Here is a 20,734-nt window from a genome sequence, read left to right on the forward strand (position 1 = left end):
TCACACAAAGATGCTTATAAACGATTGCTCTTGGTGTAGATGTTGGGATCCATGTGAGTGTTTTTGTTTTGGTGTGTGAATGTTTGGTGTCTCCTGACAGAGGATCTTCACATTCTTACCTTAATATTTAAAATTTTGTTTCTGAGTCTGATTTCCACATGTGGGCCAGGAAGCTATTGGAGATCATGTCAGTGGCTTTACATAGTTTTCTCCCTTCTTTAACAGTGGTTTTACTCAAATCTCTTATTTTAAACTGCTGTGTTTTTTGTCTCACTGGGTTGATAACCCAGAGCATGGGCCAACTTTTCATTAATTTGTCAGCCTATCTTATGTCCTGGAGCACTGTCACAAGAACTGCTACATGCCACCATTCCTAAAAATCCCCTGGAACTTACCCCAGTGGCTGTAAATTAAGTTATCCACTATTCTCACAGAATACTGAGTTAATCTCAAGTAAGACTTCAACAAAAAGTTAACTCTGTCTCTCTACCACCTCATTGTCCCTAAGATTAAGAGGGCCCCCCTACCTTCAGGTCAACTTCACAATCTGTCAAAATCCAAAGAGCTATAGAAAAAGTTACCAATGTCTTTCTCAGTCCCAGTATCATTTGCTCTTTGTTCTCTCCAGTGGGGGTTGGATTTTTTTTTTGCCACTGAACAGAAAAAAACCCCTCACACTGCATTAACTATTGAGGGTTGAATCAGAATCAGATCACCATAAAGAATACTTACTCACTCCCTCTGATATCATCTGCTTTTGAGTGGGTCCAGAAAGCAACAACTTGTCTTCCATATCACCTGGTCTGTTTCTACAGAGAACACCACATTCAAGACTCACTTTGGACATTTTGAGTAGTTCGTCATGCCTTTTGGGGTTTTCAGGTCCTGAATAGCATTCTCCATGACTATCTTAACATCTTTGTGTATCTGAATGACATCCTGATCTTCTCCAACATCTTGGACAAACACCGGGTCCATGTTAAAAAAGTCCTCCAATGCCTTCTAGAAAATAACTTCTTTGTGAAAGCAGAAAAATGTGAGCTCCTTGTGTCTTCCATAACTTTTTTGGGTTACATCTCTGCAGGTGGGCAGGTGAAGATAGATTCAGTAAAGGTCTGTGCAGTCCAGGAGTGGCCCATCCCTGACTCCAGGAAATAGACGTAGAGTCTCCTGGGGTTCACAAACTTCTGCAGTAGATTCATTAGCGACTTCGGACTGATTGTTGCTCTCCTCACTGAACTCATCTCCACAAAGAAAGTCTTCATCAGGACCCCCAAAGCAGACTAAGTCTTCTCCTCATTTCTCTGACTCCTCATTCCAGCTCATTCTGCAGGTAGATGCTTCCAACAGTGAAGTTTGGGTCTAGTTTACCCTTCTCTGTCAATGACCTCCTGCAGTACTGACCTCACTGGTCAGTAGTGCAGCACTAACCAGTGTCTTATACCTGAACACCCGCAGAATGTTTATGTTCCAAACATAAACATTCTGCATAAAAGTTTATGCTGTATAGCTGCATAAATCAAGCAATTTGATTTATGCAGTTTTGTAACTGACCTCACTGGGACCACCACAATCAGCCCACATCACTCCTTCAGTCTGTCACCTGCTTCTCTGACTCCCCACCTCTGTCTATCTCAAGCCACTGTTCAGATCACCTCCTGGTTCTGTTGCTCTGGATTCCATTTTGCAACGCCGTTCCACTGTGACAAGCTGCTGGAAACACCTGTAAGAAACCAGCATCATCAGAACCGCTCACCCGTTCTCATCTTCAGAGAATATATGCACTTCTCTCCAGATCACCACATTCACCATCAGCAGTGTGAGCAACCCATCTCCTTCCTCTGCACGCATCATTTTTATAATTCTGCATATCTGAATTAATCACTCAGCTCTTCCCCCACACCGGTTTCCCTTGCCTGCTGCTGCTCCAGACAGTTCAAAATGAACTATTTTCACTTACCTCATCCATGTGGCAGTAATTGTGACCTGCATCAGGGTCAAACTGGGGAATCATGACTCTGGATAAACCAAAGCTGCTCTAGTTCGATAAAAACGGAAAAGTTGAAGCCAAATTTCTCATGTAAACCTAGAGTTTACCTACCCAGAAAATTAAATAGACCATTTGATACATTTTGATAGTTAACAGCAAAGAAAATAATAGTTTGATTGGAACTGTTTGTAACATTTCAAACATTTAGAAACAGTTTAACATGTTTTAAAGCTGATTGCTGTAAAAACTTCTGAGTCCAAAAGTTATCACTTATCAAGATGTTCAATGTCTAGAGTACAAATTCATTCCTTTAGCTTCTTATTAGATTATTAGTAACAAAAAGGCATCAATACCAGAATAATGGCAACAAAATGAAGTAGAACACATGTCAATACTTTTTTTATTAATTGATAACAAGTATAGGTATAGATTTACACTCTGTTCAAACTAATTTGATTTATGCAGTTTTGTAAATATTCTGTACGTGCAAGTTAAAGAGAACATAACAGTTTAGAAAAATCCCACGTCGTTTCTCACAGCTGCCCTGAGAGTTTCAAAGATAAATCACAATGTGGTGTTGGTATCTGACATAGCATCAGATGACACATAAAGACCAGGTGAACTACTGAGCTGGTGAAAAATTATCCCTCATAAAGTAACGACAATATGACTGGTGACAAAAAATAAATTACAAATCTGACAGCATTTATGTAAAAATGTGTTTCCATATAGGAACTGTAACAGGAACTTCATTTTAGATTCTATTGACTTTGAAGGAAATTACATGATATAATCAACTTTTAACCACTGCTGCAAGGGGACACTGCTAGCAGTGTCCCAATGATCACTATCAAACTACAAGCATTTTTTTTATCCATTATGAATCCGTTGTGTAAGTGCTGGAGCATAATTGTACTAATAAGTTTTGAAGTGCTCACATGTTTCAGAAATAGAGTTTAATTAGTTTAAAACAATATTTTATACATGTTTACCTGAACTTAGCATGTAGCTTTTTATGTAAGGTTCTGCTGTGCAGACATAAGAACCCTACCTTTGAAAAGGTAACTGTCTCAATGTCTTGTTTCAGAGCTAACAGCTAAATAAAATTAGAAATTTTAAAACAACTCCATTCTCCATATGTCTATGCGTTCAGTGTGAACATGTTCTGGTGAATTCATTTTTTGTTTTGTGGATCTTTGAATTTTACAACGCTGTTCTAAGATGAAGATGAACAGAGAGCATTTCTCTTTTTGCGATATTTAAACCTATTAAGAGAGAAAACCGAGAGACATTTGAAACCAATGCTTGATACTTCATGTGGAAAAGAGTTGCAACATTCCTTCATAGGCAAGCGCTTGGTGACTTTAGGCAGTTAAACAACACATTAGTCTTCAACCGGAGCCACTATAGATAATGTCTGCCTTTCCGTTCACTCTTACATTGACAACAGTACCTGTTTTCTCAGCTTAAACTTAACATCGGCTGCAGGTTGGTGCTCCAGCCACACTGTGTTGTGTTTGCACTCCATCTCTGTGATTAGCATGCACACAGAGAGTGTAGGTTTGCATTTACAAAACACCAACTGAGTAATAAGGCTTCAGCTTAATGGACTCTGTTACTTTGACCTTTTCTCTATCATGTTTAAACAGAACCAGGACATTATATTAAATACGCTTATCAGGCTTAAAGTGCTGTTGAAGTCATGATCAAAACAATAGTTTTACATTTTGCTTCCTTTGGTAAGAAAGTTTCTTTTTCACAACTAAAGCAATAAGAGAGGTGAAAGTGAGATTTACTCTGCAACATGGACTTGATGCAGAGTCTGTACAACAAATACTAAAGAGATGTCAAATGGCACATTTTGAATAATAACAAAAAGTCAAATGAACAGCTTTGAATCAAAAAGAATTATGAACACAAATGTTCATTGTTCACTTTGTGTAAGGATTGTTATTTGTTCAGAATATATTGGTAGTAAGCAATGTACATGCATAATTTCCGTTCTAATCAATGTGAGGTGAACTTGGAACTAATTCTCATGAAGGATGAACTTTTACATGACTAAATATGCAGGTCTACTGACAATGACCTTTCATACAAACACAGAACTGTGAAACAGCAGGTGGAATGTAGCTATTCTGTGTTCAGAATATTCATTGTTTTAAACTTTTCTTTCTCCAATTAATAGTTTTGCAAGGTTATTGTTAAACCTGCCCTCACTGTTTTTTAGTTCTTTAGACATGCTGCCGTATCAAATATATATGTAGTTTATTTTTAGAAAGCTTTATAAAACTCTACTCCAAAAAAAAAAAAAATGCTGGTTCAAACCATTGAGAAAAAAATGCCTGAATCTCTATGTTGTTAACGTTGTTGAGACTGGAGTTGTTTTAACATAGCAAAATAAAATAAAAATAATAATAATGAAAAATAAATAAATAAAAACAGTAACATTAGTTTGAAAACTATTTTTTTGTTTCATCGGAGATAAAGGAGTTATTTACTGCAGCCAATATTGTGATGGGTCATAATCAGAATTCCCTGAACTACTGCATAAAAAAAAAAAACAATCTAAGTAACAAAGTAACTTCATTGCTCATTTCCAGAAGATTAAAAACTAAAAACAAACAAAATACTATAACCATCAAGTTCACTGTGTGAAGCACACTTTTAAATGTATAACAAGAAAGTGTGGGTAAAATGTGTAAATAAATATTTTTGACATATGCTGAAATGCTGAAACATAAATATGTTGAATGAGTCTTTCTTAACAGTACATAAATCCATATTTAATGTTAAAGGTGAGGTGACATAAAACCCAACATGCTAGTGGTTAAAAACTCTAAGTTTGATAACAAAATAATAGTACCAAAACAATTATCTTATGTCAGAAGACGACCTGTCAGCTTCATCAACCCATTCACCAGACACACATTGGTGCATGCTAACTAGCTCCAGCTAACATTTTGGCCTTTTGGTGAGAACAAGCAAAGACCACATAAATCAAATCAGCATAAACTTGAATTCAATAACAGAAATGAGCATAATCTATGTTAGATTCATCCCTCCAGTGAAAAGCGTGCAAGAAGATTATTCATCCCAAGAATTAACTGTGAAGCTGGCCTTGCCCACACTATGATGAGAAACACAACGATGCTGCCGAAAAACAAAAACAAAAGAGTAGGACATTCACATTACATGAGATTCCTACCCCCGTACTTCCTGACCTCAGTGGTGTGACAGAGCTCTTCCAGGTCAGACTGTTGTGTGCATCAGTCAAACAGACAGGGCTCAGTTCTGTGCTCTGCTGGCTCAGCCATCTTTGTGTGCTGTGGGGACAGTGCCTCTCCTTTCCCTTGTGGGTTATTACCCTGATCCAAAGCGACAGATCTGTTTTTCTGGGAGGATGGGCTTATGCGGGATATTTCTGTGGATTTAGAGCCAACTGGCAACGTGTTGTGGACTTTTTCTTGCAATGGTGAGGAAGCTGAGATTCTGGTCGGACTCTTTCTCTCAGATGCAAGGTTTACAGGTAACTTTTCCACTTTCCTGGGTAGAACAGGAGGTCTCTCTATCACAGGAGAAGTCTTGTCAGATGAAGTGCATCTTGGTACTTCTACCTCTTGTGAAAGTAGCTGCTTGGTTGGAGGCACTGTATCTCCACAGCTTGCTTGTCCTCTCTCTGCCTCCTGTTCATCCATCTGACTCTTGACCTTCTTTTCATCATCCGGCTTGCTTTCTGTGGCGCAGGCTGTGGGGATGAACACCAGGCACACAGATGAAAACATTAAATGACTGATTAAAAGAAAAAAACAAACAAAATGGCTAACGTTATTCTCATCAACTGTACCATGAGCTTCATCTTCTTTGCAGGAGGGCAGGTCCCAGCGGTTGCCCCGGAAACGGATGGGTGACTTCTGTAATACAGCCTTGAGTTCTAAAAGAGATCAAAATTCAAAGCTAATTTGTGATGTAACTACTGTGGAATGTCAAACAAGGATGTAATATTTATGTTATGAAAACCATAACTATACCTTGCGTCATCGTCAGTGCCTCCTCATGGACAGATACAGCTCTGCGCTGTGGGAGGGGCTTCAAGTGTTGGCGTACTTTAGGAAGACTCTCTGAAAGAACACAACAATAAAAACTATAGGTTACTTTCGTAACCCCGGTTCTCTGAGTAGCATGAGACACGAAACGAATGCTATGAAAGAGAACCATCCAAAAATGATCTTCCTCTTTGATAGAGTCGAAATAATAAACAAAAGAGCTGGAGGTGAGCCAAGGAGCTCTTCCAGGAGGACCTGGAAATAGCAGGTACAGTTTTCCCATGAGAAAATGAGAAATCAACTCAACCACAACGGCTTTTATGTACAGTCACTGAGCAGAACTCCAGTGCTGATGAAAAGGCATATTGATGCTTATTTAATATTTGCAGCAGGGCACTTGGACAACCCCATTAAACTTTAGAAGTATAAAGTCTTGTCACATGAGGTCAAAGTTGAATTCTTTGGTTGCCAATGCACAGACCATGTTTGGGGGAATATTGAAAGAAGGATGAAAGGAGAAATGTCCATGGGCATTTATGTTAGGAATCTTAAGGTGAAACTAGTGTGAATTTCTAAGCAGGACAAATGACCCAAACAAAAGCCACCACAAAGCCAGTGAAACTCTTATTGGTTCATGATAAACAAAGTAAAACTGACAGAAAATTTCTGTTGGTATGTTCAGTACTTATTCTCTTTGTTACTCCATTTCAGTACCCATAATTTAATTTGTGGACTAATTATGCTTTGATTTTCCTGCATGTGTGAATTGCTTGGATTGTTTCAATATTTAATGTGACTAGTTTGGTTAGGTTAAACTTTATTAATCCCATAGGGAAATTGGGATTATCTGTTGCTCACACATTAATTCACATCCACACAACATTAAAATAGTATATGAACAGTAACATAAGTATATGTTTATCATAAAAAAAATAAAAAACACTTTCATATTTTGAAACTTTATATAATCCTCTGTGTGTATTTAAGCATACCCTCAGTGACAGATTGTACTTTCTCGCTGCGATCTGGTGCGCCGTCACCTCTGCGAGATTTTGGGGCTGAAGAATGAAGTTCCTTCCTTGGAGACAGGGGAGGGATTTCACCCTGCAACCCGTCCCTGCTGCCATTCTAGGGATGAGGATCAAAATAAATGGACTGTAATACATTTAGACAACAGTTTCAAGTAGTTGCAGGGGAATTAAACAATTTAAATATGTTCAGAAAATGTCAATAATAATATCGATAAAATTCAATGGGACTTGTAATACACACAATACAGGCCTAACAGTCAGGTGGGGGTCACTATTATTTAAACATGTTCACAAGATTGAGAAAACACTGAGACCAGTCGTGTAAACTTGTTGTCTTGTTTTAAGTTGTAAAATGCAATAACAATGAAAAACGGTTAGTTTTATTTAGTTAGTTCTAGTTGTTTATTCCTGTCATTTCTGCTTCCTTGTGTCAGACACTCTCCCCACTCTCTCTGCTATTTGCCTCCCATTTCCAGGATTACTCCATTTGCATATATATTCTTCTCTTCTGCTTCCCACGTTCCTTGTCAAATTTCATGTTAGCCCCTGAGTTTTTACACAATTTATACGCAATAAACTTTCACTTTCCTGTCAGCATTTCAGTCAAATCCCTGCTCAATTCATGACATTAATTGGTTGGAATCCGTAGAGGTTTATGAAGAAAAGTCATATTGGGAAAGTCATATTTAACAATCTATTTAATTAGCAAACAGGAGTTTCAGAAATGCATGGAGGAACCAGAGGCAACCACAACAGCTTGGTACCTACTCCTCACCTTGCCACCAGCTTAGGTACTTGATCAAATACTGCTTTGGGATGGCATCCCATTCCTTAACCAGCCAGTAAGGAGTGAGAGAGGTTGTTCACAGGTCGGGCCTATATTCAGCCTTTCTACCGCCATATTCTAATAAAGCCTGGTCTATGGGGAAGAGTTCTGACATCTTGGAGGACAGAGTTCAGTTACTGTACATAAGAGTGAAAGTGATTACCATTGGTTGCAGGATCTTATCTTGAGTACATTCCACATTGTCTCCAAATATCACAAGTCTTGTTTTTTTGTGAAGGAGATGTTATCTCAAATAGTAATAGAAGCAAAAGCTGTTTTGCCGTTTGGCATTCTCAACTCTATTGACAGCCCACCCCTCCAGACCACCTGCGGCAGTTGCAGCAGGTTCCAGTCCCTCCTTCTGTCTCAGTCATTGTGTGTCGGGCAAAACACTTCACCCACCTTGCCTGCTTGTCAGTGGCACTGGTGTATGGTAGCCTTGCCTGGGTCAGACTGCCTCAGGGCAATTGTGGCTACTATCAGTAGTGTGAAGCTCTTCCTCTTCCAAGTCCAGGTCCTCTGGACTTGGAAGAGGTACAGACCGTTTTATCATTTACAAGTACAGACCGTTTTATCATTTATTGTATATCTATTCTATGTGCTAATGAACAATTTCTGTCTAATTTAGAATATGTTTGACAACAAAAACACTTTTTTCTATAACTGTAAAAACAATATCAGTCAAGATCCATACAAACTTGTATTTCCTTTTCATTAAGTGATCAAACAAATGCTAACTCAGTCACATCACTGTGCATCTGCCTTATATTTAAGGTGCATAGAGAAGTGCTGCTTTTGGTAAATAAGGCTAGAGAACATGTGAAACTTTGACCCAGCCTTACTCATAGTTACACAAATACTACTCAGATGTTGCAGCAATGAGACAATGACATTACCTAATGTCCTGTGATGTTCTGCAGACTCTCTGTCACTTCCTCTCTCCCTCTCTGTCTCTCTTTCTCTGTCTCTCTCTCTGTCTCTCCCTCTCCTCAGCATGTTTTCTGCTCTCTCCCCTCACACCGGTAACCCATTAACTCATCAGCCCAGGTCTTTTGTTCCAGCATTCACCCTCACAGTATTTAATGTTATGCTATGGGTGAGGATCTTGAATCTTGATAGAATATAGGTTTCCATTTGGTCTATTTTTGTAATGATATAAATTGTCCGTTCTGACTGGTGTGTTACCTGCTCTGTTTCCATTGGCCTGCCATCATGTGTGTGAGCTGTAAGTTGGACTTGCTCTGATGAGCTGGTGAAGGCAGGAGCAGAGGAGGGGCGAGCAGCTGGGATGGGTGGAGGGAGTTTGGCTGAGAGAGGTTTAGGGGGCAGAGGACCCATGATGCACTCAGGAAGGGAAGGCTTTGGGTAAAGCGGTTCTGGTCGGTTGGGGTCTTGCACTCTCAGAGGATGCCTGGACTCAGCTAAAAACAAAAGTTGAAAGTGAAATGATACAGAATCACTGAATGGATAAATGTTTAGCAGTCATTGTGACTGCTAAAGGAAAGCAGTAAACCTGCTCAAGATTTTTACCCTGACTATCCAGTGCAACATAAAGGCTCCAAACAGAATGAAACTGATTGAACTCTGTCATTTGTACCTGATGAAGTGGACATTATTCTGGACTTGATGTCTTTGGGAGGTAGTTCAGGTTTGTTTAGGATAGCACCTTAGGGACAGAAAAAGAAGACAATGCAACATATGACAAGGTAATCTAAACATGCCATTAAGAAACAATTCATCTAACCTAAATCTGTACCTTCTAAGTTACTGTCATTCAGTGTTAGCCCACAAGCCACTATATATAATACTTATGTTGCTTATAAATAAAATCATTCTATTCACAGTCAGACAGCAATAAAAAAGGGTGGACAAATGAAAACAGTACGTGAGGCTATTTCAATTTATCTGCTCACAGAAGCTGAAGTGCTGAATTTGTCCAGCTTCATCCATGTTGAAAGTAGTGGGATATGACCTGAAACTTTACACTGTGGAAATGAAACTAGGTGTACTGACACACAGTCACGGCTAAATCATGGAGCATAGAGGACCCTTAGGATAGAGGACAACTGGCTTAGATCAAAGCAGAGTAATGTGTTAGAATAGCCTAGTCAAAGTCAAGTTTGACACCCAATTCTGAATCTGAGGGAAAATTACTGTTCATTGACAATCTCCATCTAAAATGCCAAACTATTTTGCTATGAGAGACCTGGTTCATAAAAGTGCCGGAGTCAGAGTATCCGATCAGTTCGATAAAAAAAAAAAAAGTTACGGTTCCACTGAAAACCAGCTCAGTGTAAACAGGGCCTAAATGTCCAACACTGGTAAGAAATGCAGCAAAAGAAGGGTAGCTCAACAAGTAATGACTCCGAAGGGCAGTTTAGTCTGGAGCTCATAGCCAAAGAGAAATCATCTAAATACTAATGTAGACATGCAAAAGGCAAACAGTAAATTTTTGAAGTGACATTTTTTCTTAAAATATAAATATGTAGAAATACTTTTTTTTATATTCTGAGTCTGATTTTCCATCAGAAATGGAATCTACCGGTGCTGTTGTAAATTTACCTTCAGAGGTGGCTTTTCTCATCTCCTCGTCTTTACTCTGTAACAGACACATTAAACAACATCATTTTAACACTAGGACTTCTCTACAGAACATTCTCATCAGAACTCTGCAATCTGTAAGATACTAAATTAGACCAAGGTCTGCTTCTCTCACTGTACAATTGCAGGAGCTGATGAAGGAGCCGTGCACAATTAGCTTAAAGAACTGAGCATTCTTTCAAGGTCATGTGAACCAGAAATTTTAATCAAGCAATCTGTGGGTATTCTTCAGGGGTCAAAAATAATCACAGGAACAGTGTAATGAGTGTTTCTTTACAACTTGTGGAACTGACAGCTCTTCTCAACATTTAAATGATAACTTTAGGCCGAATAATCACAAGCATCATGTAAATAAAGTTGTTATAGTCTTATATATAACTATGGAACCTTGAAATCAGAAGAACCATTTAATTTAAGCTAAATTAAGTTTTGGGAAAATGTGCATAAAGGAAAACAAAAACGTGCCAGAGGTTGTGTCCACATTAGGGGTGTGCCATATCGCCTTGTTTATGGTAATACTAGTGGCTTGTTTGACCCTGGTGAAAAAATTTAACTGAGCCTTACCTGTCCAATACCCAAGAGCCCAGACCCTCTGTATGAAGCAAACAGCAAACAAGGGGCTGTTTTTTACCAGGCTAGTCCTTCCCTTATTGTAAATATCAACAAACTTCAATCCAGTTAGATGACCAGGTGACTAGCTTCTTCTTTGTTTTAATGGCGGTTGGAGGAGTTACCACAGCGCCTGGCACTAGGGTAGTCTGCTTCCCAGTCCAGCCTCAGTTAAAGGATGTCATCATTTGATATAGCAATATAAATTTTTTCACCAGTGTCAAAAAAATCTACTGGTATTCCCGTAAACAAGATGATATGGCACACCCCTGGGTCCACACACTGACACACACTCCTACCCTGTCTACCTGGCACATCTTGGTTTCAGCAGGTGGAGTTTTGGACACTCCCATTCTGTGCAGCATCACCTGAAGCCTCTGTTCAAAGCCAGGTGTGCCATCGGATGCATGTTTCTGAAAAGCGAAGAGCAGAGATGTGTTCATACGAATGTTACTGCACAAAAGCATCACATGCACCAAACTGGCAACACACAGAAGAGGTGCTTCAAAACTAGCAGTAATTCCATCTGACTTAAGTAGATTCATTGCATAAAACCTACATGTTTAGATGTTCTTGCATTTCTTATTTGCTGCAAATCAGTGTGATCCCCTATAGCTCTGCAGTGTAGAGTAGAACATAGGGGTATTGCATTGGAGAAGAATTAAGTAATTGAGAATATGAAAAGAAAGCCAATCATCATCAAGCCTAGTTTGGTTTTAGTAAATCTAACTAAGTTCAGCCAAGTCAAGCCAAGTTTAACTAATCCTTGTCAAGTGCATGGTCACCTCTCTTGGTAGACCACATGGTTGATCACAGATTCCCTGATGCAAACAGTGAGTTCTTACCTAACTTTGTTGCACTTAAGTTAAATAATAGCGGACATTTCTGGAGCCTTGCAACCCTAATGAGTATGAAACTGTTTACAAGCCAGGTTTAATCTGCCATGTCTGCTAATGAGTGGAACTGTACAAAACTGAAACATCTTGTTGATGAACACATCAACAGACTCACATATACACTGGAGACTGCAGCCAGGTTCTTCACACAGCAATAAAACAGATACATTCATGAAAAATATTCATTGATGTCAACTAGTTAAAGGGTGAAATTCCACTTCAAAATCATTTTGATTGATTTAAATTACTCTTGCTTTTTGTTGTGCATCTGTTATAAATGTGAATCATCATGCTTGTGCTCCAATAAATATTCATGGCATTGGTGACCTTAGTGTATTGTCAGACTGACCTTATTGGGTGTATTATCCTTGTCGTCTGGCTCTATTCCTGTCAGCAGTATGAGACTCTGGCTCTTGTTTTCTCTCAGTCTTTTGGTCACCCTCAGTCTCCTCTCCACATATGATGGAGCTTCTGGCTCAGGTGGTGTTGTAATGAATGCAGGAGTGGTGCTGAAGTGTGGTATTGCAGGAACTGCTGCTTGCTCCGGTTCAGAAAGTACAGAGGTGGTGAGTTCAGGGCTTGTTGTGATGGTGGGGTAGGAAGGAGTCATCTCACTGGATTGCGTTGTGGTCAATGACTCAGCGGGGGTTACTGTTTCCCTCACAACGTCGGCAAGATAGCGGCCGGGGGCGGCAGTTCCTTCTGCAGTAGTGGCATCATTATAAATGTTAGCATCCTCCTCTGACTCCTTCTCTCTTTCCTTCTCCCTCTCGTTGTCTCTTTCCCTGCCTCTGTCCCTGTCTTTGGCCTCCCGTAGGGGTCGAATGAGATCTGCAATGGAGGTCCTTTTGACCTTGACCCCTTCAGCTCCATGTCCTCCATCTCCACTGCCTGTCTTGGCAGCTCGGCCTGCTCGAGCCCTCTTGAAGGCGAAGAAATCACCAAACTTTTTCTTTATATTTTTTGTAGGAATTGTGGTGGTGGTGGAGCAAGTTGTGGATGGGAAGGTGGTAGATGAGGAAAGGGAGCGAACATCAATGGATGGAAGGGAAGTGTCAGTAGATGTGGCAGAGGGAGAGGTGGTGGGAGTGGTGGTAGATGAAGGGATGTCAGATGGAGAGGAAAAATAGGTGGAGCTTGGCACTGTGGGAAGGATTTGGGCAGGGTTTGACTCCTCCCATCGGCCTTTTCTGCAGTGGGGAGACAGCAGAAAGAGCAACAGAAGAAAGGAGACACTCAGTACTACAACTACTGGTACAAAACCAAGTAACATGCTCTACTCTGGTTCACAAAACTAACACTCATGCAAATGGCAGACAAAGCAAAATCAACTCTCAGAGATCAGGATGTTTTGTCCCAGAAAAAGCAAAACTTGTAGTGTGTGACGTCTAGAAGCCACTGAACAGATTGGCCATTTGGACCAACTATTTATCGTTAGTGTCACATGTAAGGACTTTAAATTTACCTGCTTTCTTGAATAGAACCAACTGTGCATGACCACAGCATGTACACATTAATGGAAGGAACCTACATGTGGTCCATGGTATAATCATGAGTAAGGATATTCTAATGACTAGGTGTCATTTAGAAATGTACTGTGAAATTGGCTGGTCAACACTAACTGATGGCTGGGCAGTCGGAAATTAAACAAATCCAGCTTTTTTCTGATCATTGAACACACCATATATAAGCTCCACCACATCAAGCAGAAAACGCTCTTTGATGTGGAGGCTGTTGCTGATGGATGAAGATTCAGTTTAGCTGTTTTCAGCATCATGGAGGTACAGGAGAGCTGATTGGAGCACAGTAAAACAGCTGCTTTCCCTTTTTGACTTTCTAACCTCCGCATTAGGCTGTTTTTGAAAATCAGTGAATCTCTATGTTTGTTATCTAAAAACTAGATTAATGCTTCTCTCATTGAACAAATTTGTCAATATCACATCTATCTCCAATTTCCAATTTTTTAAAACTTGTTATATTTTTCTAGGCTTTTAATTCATGTATTAATGCTGTCAGCACTGCCATGTTATATTTCATCGTAAAATCATGACACTACATTTAGTAGTTTTAAAAAACTAGAATCCTTCACATCACATCTAGGGACATTCACATCACAAACATCAAATGTGATCAACGACTGAAATCAATGATAAAATCCTCTGAGAGGAGATTAGAGGGTAGTGACCAGGGGTTAGGGTTAGGGGGTGACAGGAGGACAATGGAAGACATTCAGATCAACAGAAGGGGAGCTAATCAACAAGCAGCCACCTGTCACCTTAAACATCCTTCCTGGTCATGACAGTAATATCCACATTCAGAAACCCTGAATATCCCACTGAGGAACACGCTTAGCCATTTTGGAATGAACCATGCAAACATCACTAACACAGTTGGAGCATCAACTAGAAATGATCAACTAATTGATTGCATTCACACATAAAAACTACAGATCAGTCTGATATATGTTATACTGAATAATGAGTATAACTCCTTTATATCTGCCTTCAAAGTCAAAGTCACATATACATTAAATTTAGGGTGGTTGCAACAACTTTTGACCCACATTGAACTAAAGAACAATTTAGTTCAATTTGTTTTATACGAACAAATTGAACTAAATTGTTTAATAAAACTTCAAAAACCTGCAAGTTTTTGAGGTTTTATCAATAAACAGATTCAAGTGAAGAGTATTTACAGCATTGATTTGTTTTCTCTGACTTGCAGGTTATCAACTTCTGAAGTAAATCTTAACTGATGGTGACCCATTCTTGTCTTACTGATGCTTAGATTTTATCTCTGTTTCTGAAATTTTGTTTCCCCATTTTCCTTTTGAGAAACCAACTTTAGGTTCTCAATAGAGCATTCTTCTGATTTTTTAATTACTTTGCCATTAGTTTTGGCTTGCAACAAACTGTATAGTCATATACATATAATAAAAAAAAAGGTCCTGGATTGTTATGAAAAATTAGAGATTTTGGTCTCACTCTTCATTTAGGGCAGAGGAAGCCAACAACCTGGATGAAAAGCAATCCCCCACATTGGTTGTATTCACCATTGTTGGAACTAATAGTATCCAAATTTTCTTCTCCAGGTTACAAAATTCCTCACATTCTTAACAACCACAGAATATTTCATTAGAGAAAATAAGTTTGCACCAGCCTTCTGCTGTCCTGCAGTGTTTCAGTCTGGCCTCTATGTTTTTGTTGTAGACAAGTACATTCTTTGTTGTCTTTCTTGCCCTTTGTCAAAAGTCTTGGCCAGTGCAGATGCACTTAGACTCTCCAACTGCCCATGCCAAACAACCTTTGCCCCTGGTGGCAAAATGGGTTTAAAGTCCTCAATAGGAGACAGTTCTGGTGTAAGTTAATTTGAGTCTGGGCAAAGGTTTGTCCAAAGAGGCTAATAAACCTATGAGCATAAAATAAAAAATACACCTTGTTTCTACATAGTATTCTAGAATGAAACAAAAATGGTAAGTAAAGCCACAAAGTTATCAAAACACAGTATTTATGTCACAGCAAAAGCTCTGCAATAAACTGCACTCCTGAAATAAAACGCTCCTCTTTTGTGTTTAATGCAGAGTTTCAGAGTTGGGAAAATACCTGAACATAGAGAAGCATTGCTTGTATGCATTATTGTTGCAAATATAAATATGTCATTGTGCTTTCTTATACAATGTTAATAAAGGAATTCTACAGAGTTGCTTTTAAAATGCAATCATTCAACCACATAAAGTTTGATATTGTAAATAAAAGCAATTGAGTTTTAAACAAAAGAGGCTCATTAGTTCTAAAATGTATCTGAATGCTTAAACTGAAAACAATTCAGATAGTTTGCTCATGTGCTAAAAGGCTGAGCAAGCAGTTAGTAATAGGAAAAGATTGGAAAGTAAACATTTCTCCCACTTCACCAACATTTTCTGTATAGAGCTACAGTATATCACTGTTTCTCAACTCAGTCACCCACCATGATTACAAGATGTGGAAAAATACATGTCAAAAATAGGAGACACCCATTAAATGTTCAGGTCTTTAAAAAAAATCATAAATCAATGTCTGTTCTTTTATTTATCTCTGAAGAAGAAAGTGATTAATTACAGGTACACATTAAAACAAATATTGTATTACTCACTAAAAAAAGATTACTACAAAAATGTGTCTCTCTAAACTGAGAAGTTAGGACACCCTGCACTCTAAATATCTTGTCTTTCTCCTTTTTGCTTAAAATAAGCATCTACCAGTCTCTAGATGCTCTAATGCATAATTGTGTATGCAGTAATTATGCACTGCATACATAATTACTGCGCAAGTTGTAGTTTTGACCATATCATATTTTTTTTTGCATATTTTCTAATTCCAAGCTGTATAAACTTGAATACTTACTGGATATAAACATATTAGCTGATGTGTATGTGTTTAATGAGGGAGAGTGGGGCCTGCAGAAATCAACACTCTATATCAAGGTGTGCATAATTATGAGGCAACTCTTTTTCCTCAGGAAAAATGGGCCAAAAAGAGATTTAATTAATTAAATTAAGTTTATCCAACCTAATGTATTAAGTTGTTTTAACTTGACAAGTTTAAATCAGTCTTACTCAAATCATTTAGTTTACTTAAAATAAAGAAGTAACTATTAAAGGATCCTTTTTTGGCTCAGGCGGCCTTCATTTGAGAGTAGTTAGACAGGAAAGTGGGTAATGAAAGAGGGGTAAGACATATGGCAAAGGTCATCAGGCCAGGAATCGAACGTGTGACAGCCGCGTCGAGGACTAAGGTCTGCTTATGTGAGTTGAGCACATAAGCACCCCTGCACCACCACAGCAACACGGTCAGTACAGGATCTGTCCCGAGTTAAGTTTGAGTCATGACGTCAGACGTAGGATACGAATGTGGCATTGAATTTAATTGTTTCAAGAAAGTCAAAGTAAAAAGTTCCTTTAAGTTAAAAATTTGTAACTTTTAAGTTAATTCAACACAAAAGAACTAAGTTGTCATCACTAAACCAAAAGAATTAAATGATATTAATGTATATAAGTCCATAACCCTAGCCCAAATAGACTTTTCACAGTGTGGTAAACTTCTGTCTGGCTTTCATGGGTTTTCTTCTTGTTATGTTACTTGTTTTAGAATTTAACATTTCTTTTGTAACACACTGTTGCTTTAAATGATATAGTAACATTGTGTGTTTTCTACTGTTTTATAATAACTCACAATGCATAGTCAGGAATGATTTTCTTGGTGAAGAACTCTTCTACTCCCTCATCCACTCTGCCCATTGCCTCATTATCTTCCTTCTTTTCTTCGGACACTGGTTCCTGTGAAGAAAAAAATCAAATAAAGAGGGATAAAAATCTGTGTCATCAGTATTAAAGTACCATTCTGAAGATTAAAGTAGTGATTGACCTCCTAGCATTCAGTTCCAGTCACAATGTCTGATGTGATTGCCATTATATAGTTTGTGATAATAAACTGCCTACTTGCATTTCTGAGTGTTTATTTCTAAATATGTCATTGGTACACTTAGCCACACTTATTGCTAAACATGCCCTTAGTGTTTGAATGCATAAGATACAGAGAAATACATTCTTACTGCTTTGTACTTCTATCAGGACTTAGCCTGATCAGTGAGCACAACATTTTTTTTTTTTACTTTAACACAATTAATTTGCTTTTCATGCATTCCCAACTTTGTAGGGCAGTATAATGCAGTAAAGATTTCTGGAGCAATTTATTTGAAATACGCCAATTCTCACTAGGCAGTAGCCAAGAGTAACACCTGTGCCTTAACTGTGGGTGTTGTAGAGCTCTGTGATGTCGCCACCACAGGCCACTGAAACACTCAAGTAAAATAAGAGATTAAAATATATACTAGTGTCTGAATGATCACAAATGCTAATATATGTCATGTTTTCAGGTTCACAAAGATATTATTCTAAGATTTGGGGGTATTTACATTTTTCTTTATTGTCTAATGAAATGACTTTGCTTCTGTTTTGTTTCATGCCTCCTGTCTGACAGCCACCTGTCTCTCTGTGCCTCATGCCAACATGCTTTTTGGTCACACCACGCAGCTCTTCATTTCATTGTCTCTGACACATATAATCCCATGAATAAATGTGATAACCTTTGAGATATCCATATATAAATTTAAGAATATTTATTATCTATATTAACAACTCTGAGAAATGCAAGTGACGACTGAGCTTCTCATCCTATCTCTAAGGGAGATCCCAGACACACTACAGAGAAAACTCATTTTGGTAGCTTGTATCCATGACCTCATTCTTTTGGTCATGACCCATAGCTCATGACCATAGATGAGGGTAGGAACATAGATCGACCGGTAAATCAAGAGCTTCGCTCTTTGACTCAGCTGTCTCCTTTAAATGACAGACCGGTACAGTGACCGGTTCACTGCAGACTCTGTGCCAATTCGCCTGTCATTCTCCCGCTCCATTTTCCCTCATTCCTGAACAAGATCTTGAGATACTGAAACTCCTCCTCTTTGGACAGGACATCCTCCCTGATCTGGAGAAGGCACTCTACTTGTTTCCGGCTCAAGACCATGGCCTCGGATTTGGAGGCACTGATCCTCATCCTGGCCGTTTCACACTCTGCTGCGAACTGCTCTAGTGAGAGCTGTAGATCACGACCTGATGAAGCTAGTAGGACCACATCATCAGCAAAAAGCAGAGACGCAATCCTAAGGCCACCAAAACCAATCCCCTCAACTCTTTGGCTTAGCCTAGAAATTCTATCCATAAAAGTAATGAACAGAATTGGTGACTAAGGGCACCCCATACCTTACCACTGAGGAGCTCTTTAAACACCTCAGTGACCTCATCACCAGAGATAGGAGAACTACATCCAGAGTCCCCAGGCTCCGCTTCCTCAATGGAAGTGGGATTGCGGAGGTGGGATGTTGGTGGGATTGCGGAGGTCTTGGAAGTATTCTTCCCACAACGTCCCAAGTAAAGGTCAGCAGCACACCATCCCCACTATAAACAGGGTTGGTGATCTACTGCTTCCCCCTCCTGAGACGTCAGATGGTGGACCAGAGTTGCCCTAAGTCATGCGGAAGTCCTTCTCCATGGCCTCTCTGAACTCCTCCCATGCGTGAGTTTTTACCTCAGCAACCACCCAAGTCGCATGCTGTTTGGACTGCCAGTACCCATCAGCTGCTTCCCACTCCTGCTTGGTGCCTCTCACCAGATGCAAATCCAGAGTGAAAGAGTGTCCAACCCCTCTCAAGAAGACTGGTTCCAGAATTAGAGCCATGCATTGAAGTGAGACCGACTATTTCTAGCTTGTACCTCTCAACCTCACACACCATCTTTCCCCACCAGAGGTGGCATTCCACGTCCCAAGAGTCAGAGCTTCTGTAGCCAAGGATCGGATTGCCAAGGTTTCTGCCCTCGGCTACAACCCATCCCACACTACACTCGACCTCTTTGGCCCCTCCCATAGGTGGTGGTCATAGCATCTGATCTGATTCCAATAGTAAACTCATCCCTCTCATCAGGTGTTTTCCCCCCAGGCTTTAAAAACCAGTTATCAAACCATTGATAAAAAAGAACAATCTGGACAAGTCACTACTGAACTACAGGCCGATCTCCAACCTCCCTCCCAGAAAAATTACTGAAAAAGCTGTTCAACAGGTAAATAGTTTCTTAATAATCGACATCCGCTTTGACATCTTCCAATCAGGTTGCTGTGATTACTACAGTGCTGAGACTGCCCTCAAAGTGTTCAATGACATTCACATAAATACAGACTGTGGAAGCACCACAGTGTTGGTTCTGTTGGACCTTAGTGTAGCTTTTGACATTGTTGACTATAACATTGTTAAAGCAACTGTAGAGCTGGGTTGGACTTTCTGGTCCGGTACTCAAGAAAAGGATTTCAGTAGGTAATTTCTAATCGGTGCAGAGAGAAGTCACATTTGAAGTACCCCAAGGTTCAATGGTAGGATACCTCCTATTTAATATCAACATGCTCTCGCTAGCTCAGGTTATAACAAGTAATAAAATTAACTTCCATAACTTTGCAGATGATATACAGCTCTACATTACGATGTCATCAGGACAGGAGATCCATCCAGGCATTGAACAAATACTTAAAACAAATCAGTGCTTGTATGTGTGATAACTTTTTCCAGCTGAACAGAAACCAAACTGAAGTTATCTTTGAACCAAAAGCAGAATGATCTAGAATCAGCATACAGCTTTTGCTATTACAGATACAAACTGGCAATCAGGCCTGAAATCTGGGTGTAGCAATGGTCTCTGACCTGAACCTTCAGAGACACATAAATTAGAAAGTCTGCCTTGGATCATATGAAAAATATTTCGAGGTTTAAAGGAGTAATGTTCCATCAAGATCTATTCTAGAGAAACGTATCTTTTGTCACATTGATAACAGTGTCTTCAGAGGTCTGCCTAAAAAGCCGATCAGACAGTTGCAGCTGATCCAGAACACTGATCACATTCTCACTTAGACCAGGCAGTTCTGAAGTCCTTCTACTGGCACTGTGTAGGTGCCAGCAGAAAATAGACTTAAAAAAAAAATGTTAGTTTATAAATCACTAAAGGTTCAGCACCAGTGCATTGCAATAGAATTGTTGTTTCTAAATGAATATGAACTTATTTTCTTTGCGTTATTTGAGGTCTGAAAGAACTGCTTTTTTTTTGTTGTTATTTTGACCATTTTTCATTTTACTCAAACAAGAACCAACCG

At 39.2% G+C, this 20,734-nt stretch overlaps 1 protein-coding gene across 2 annotated transcripts in view; it reads right to left on the bottom strand.

Moving 5' to 3' along the window:
- Positions 1-2,367: 2,367 nt before the first annotated feature.
- Positions 2,368-20,734, bottom strand: part of LOC102231529 (capping protein, Arp2/3 and myosin-I linker protein 2-like) — a 47,716-nt gene continuing 29,349 nt past the window's right edge. The window contains exons 32-41 of one of the 2 annotated variants that reach the window (XM_023349076.1): positions 17,210-17,313; positions 12,349-13,189; positions 11,412-11,516; positions 10,456-10,492; positions 9,491-9,559; positions 9,079-9,314; positions 7,029-7,164; positions 6,022-6,111; positions 5,838-5,924; positions 2,368-5,738 (exon numbers count right to left, since the gene is read on the bottom strand). In XM_023349076.1, coding sequence (XP_023204844.1) covers positions 5,260-5,738; positions 5,838-5,924; positions 6,022-6,111; positions 7,029-7,164; positions 9,079-9,314; positions 9,491-9,559; positions 10,456-10,492; positions 11,412-11,516; positions 12,349-13,189; positions 17,210-17,313 — 2,184 coding nt within the window. In that variant the 3' untranslated portion in view covers positions 2,368-5,259. Of the gene's footprint in view, positions 5,739-5,837; positions 5,925-6,021; positions 6,112-7,028; positions 7,165-9,078; positions 9,315-9,490; positions 9,560-10,455; positions 10,493-11,402; positions 11,517-12,348; positions 13,190-17,209; positions 17,314-20,734 lie in introns of both variants that reach the window. The other variant, XM_023349072.1, reaches the window with a different exon arrangement.

Source organism: Xiphophorus maculatus, chromosome 2 (assembly GCF_002775205.1).
Source record: "Xiphophorus maculatus strain JP 163 A chromosome 2, X_maculatus-5.0-male, whole genome shotgun sequence".
Classification (NCBI taxonomy): Eukaryota; Metazoa; Chordata; class Actinopteri; order Cyprinodontiformes; family Poeciliidae; genus Xiphophorus; species Xiphophorus maculatus.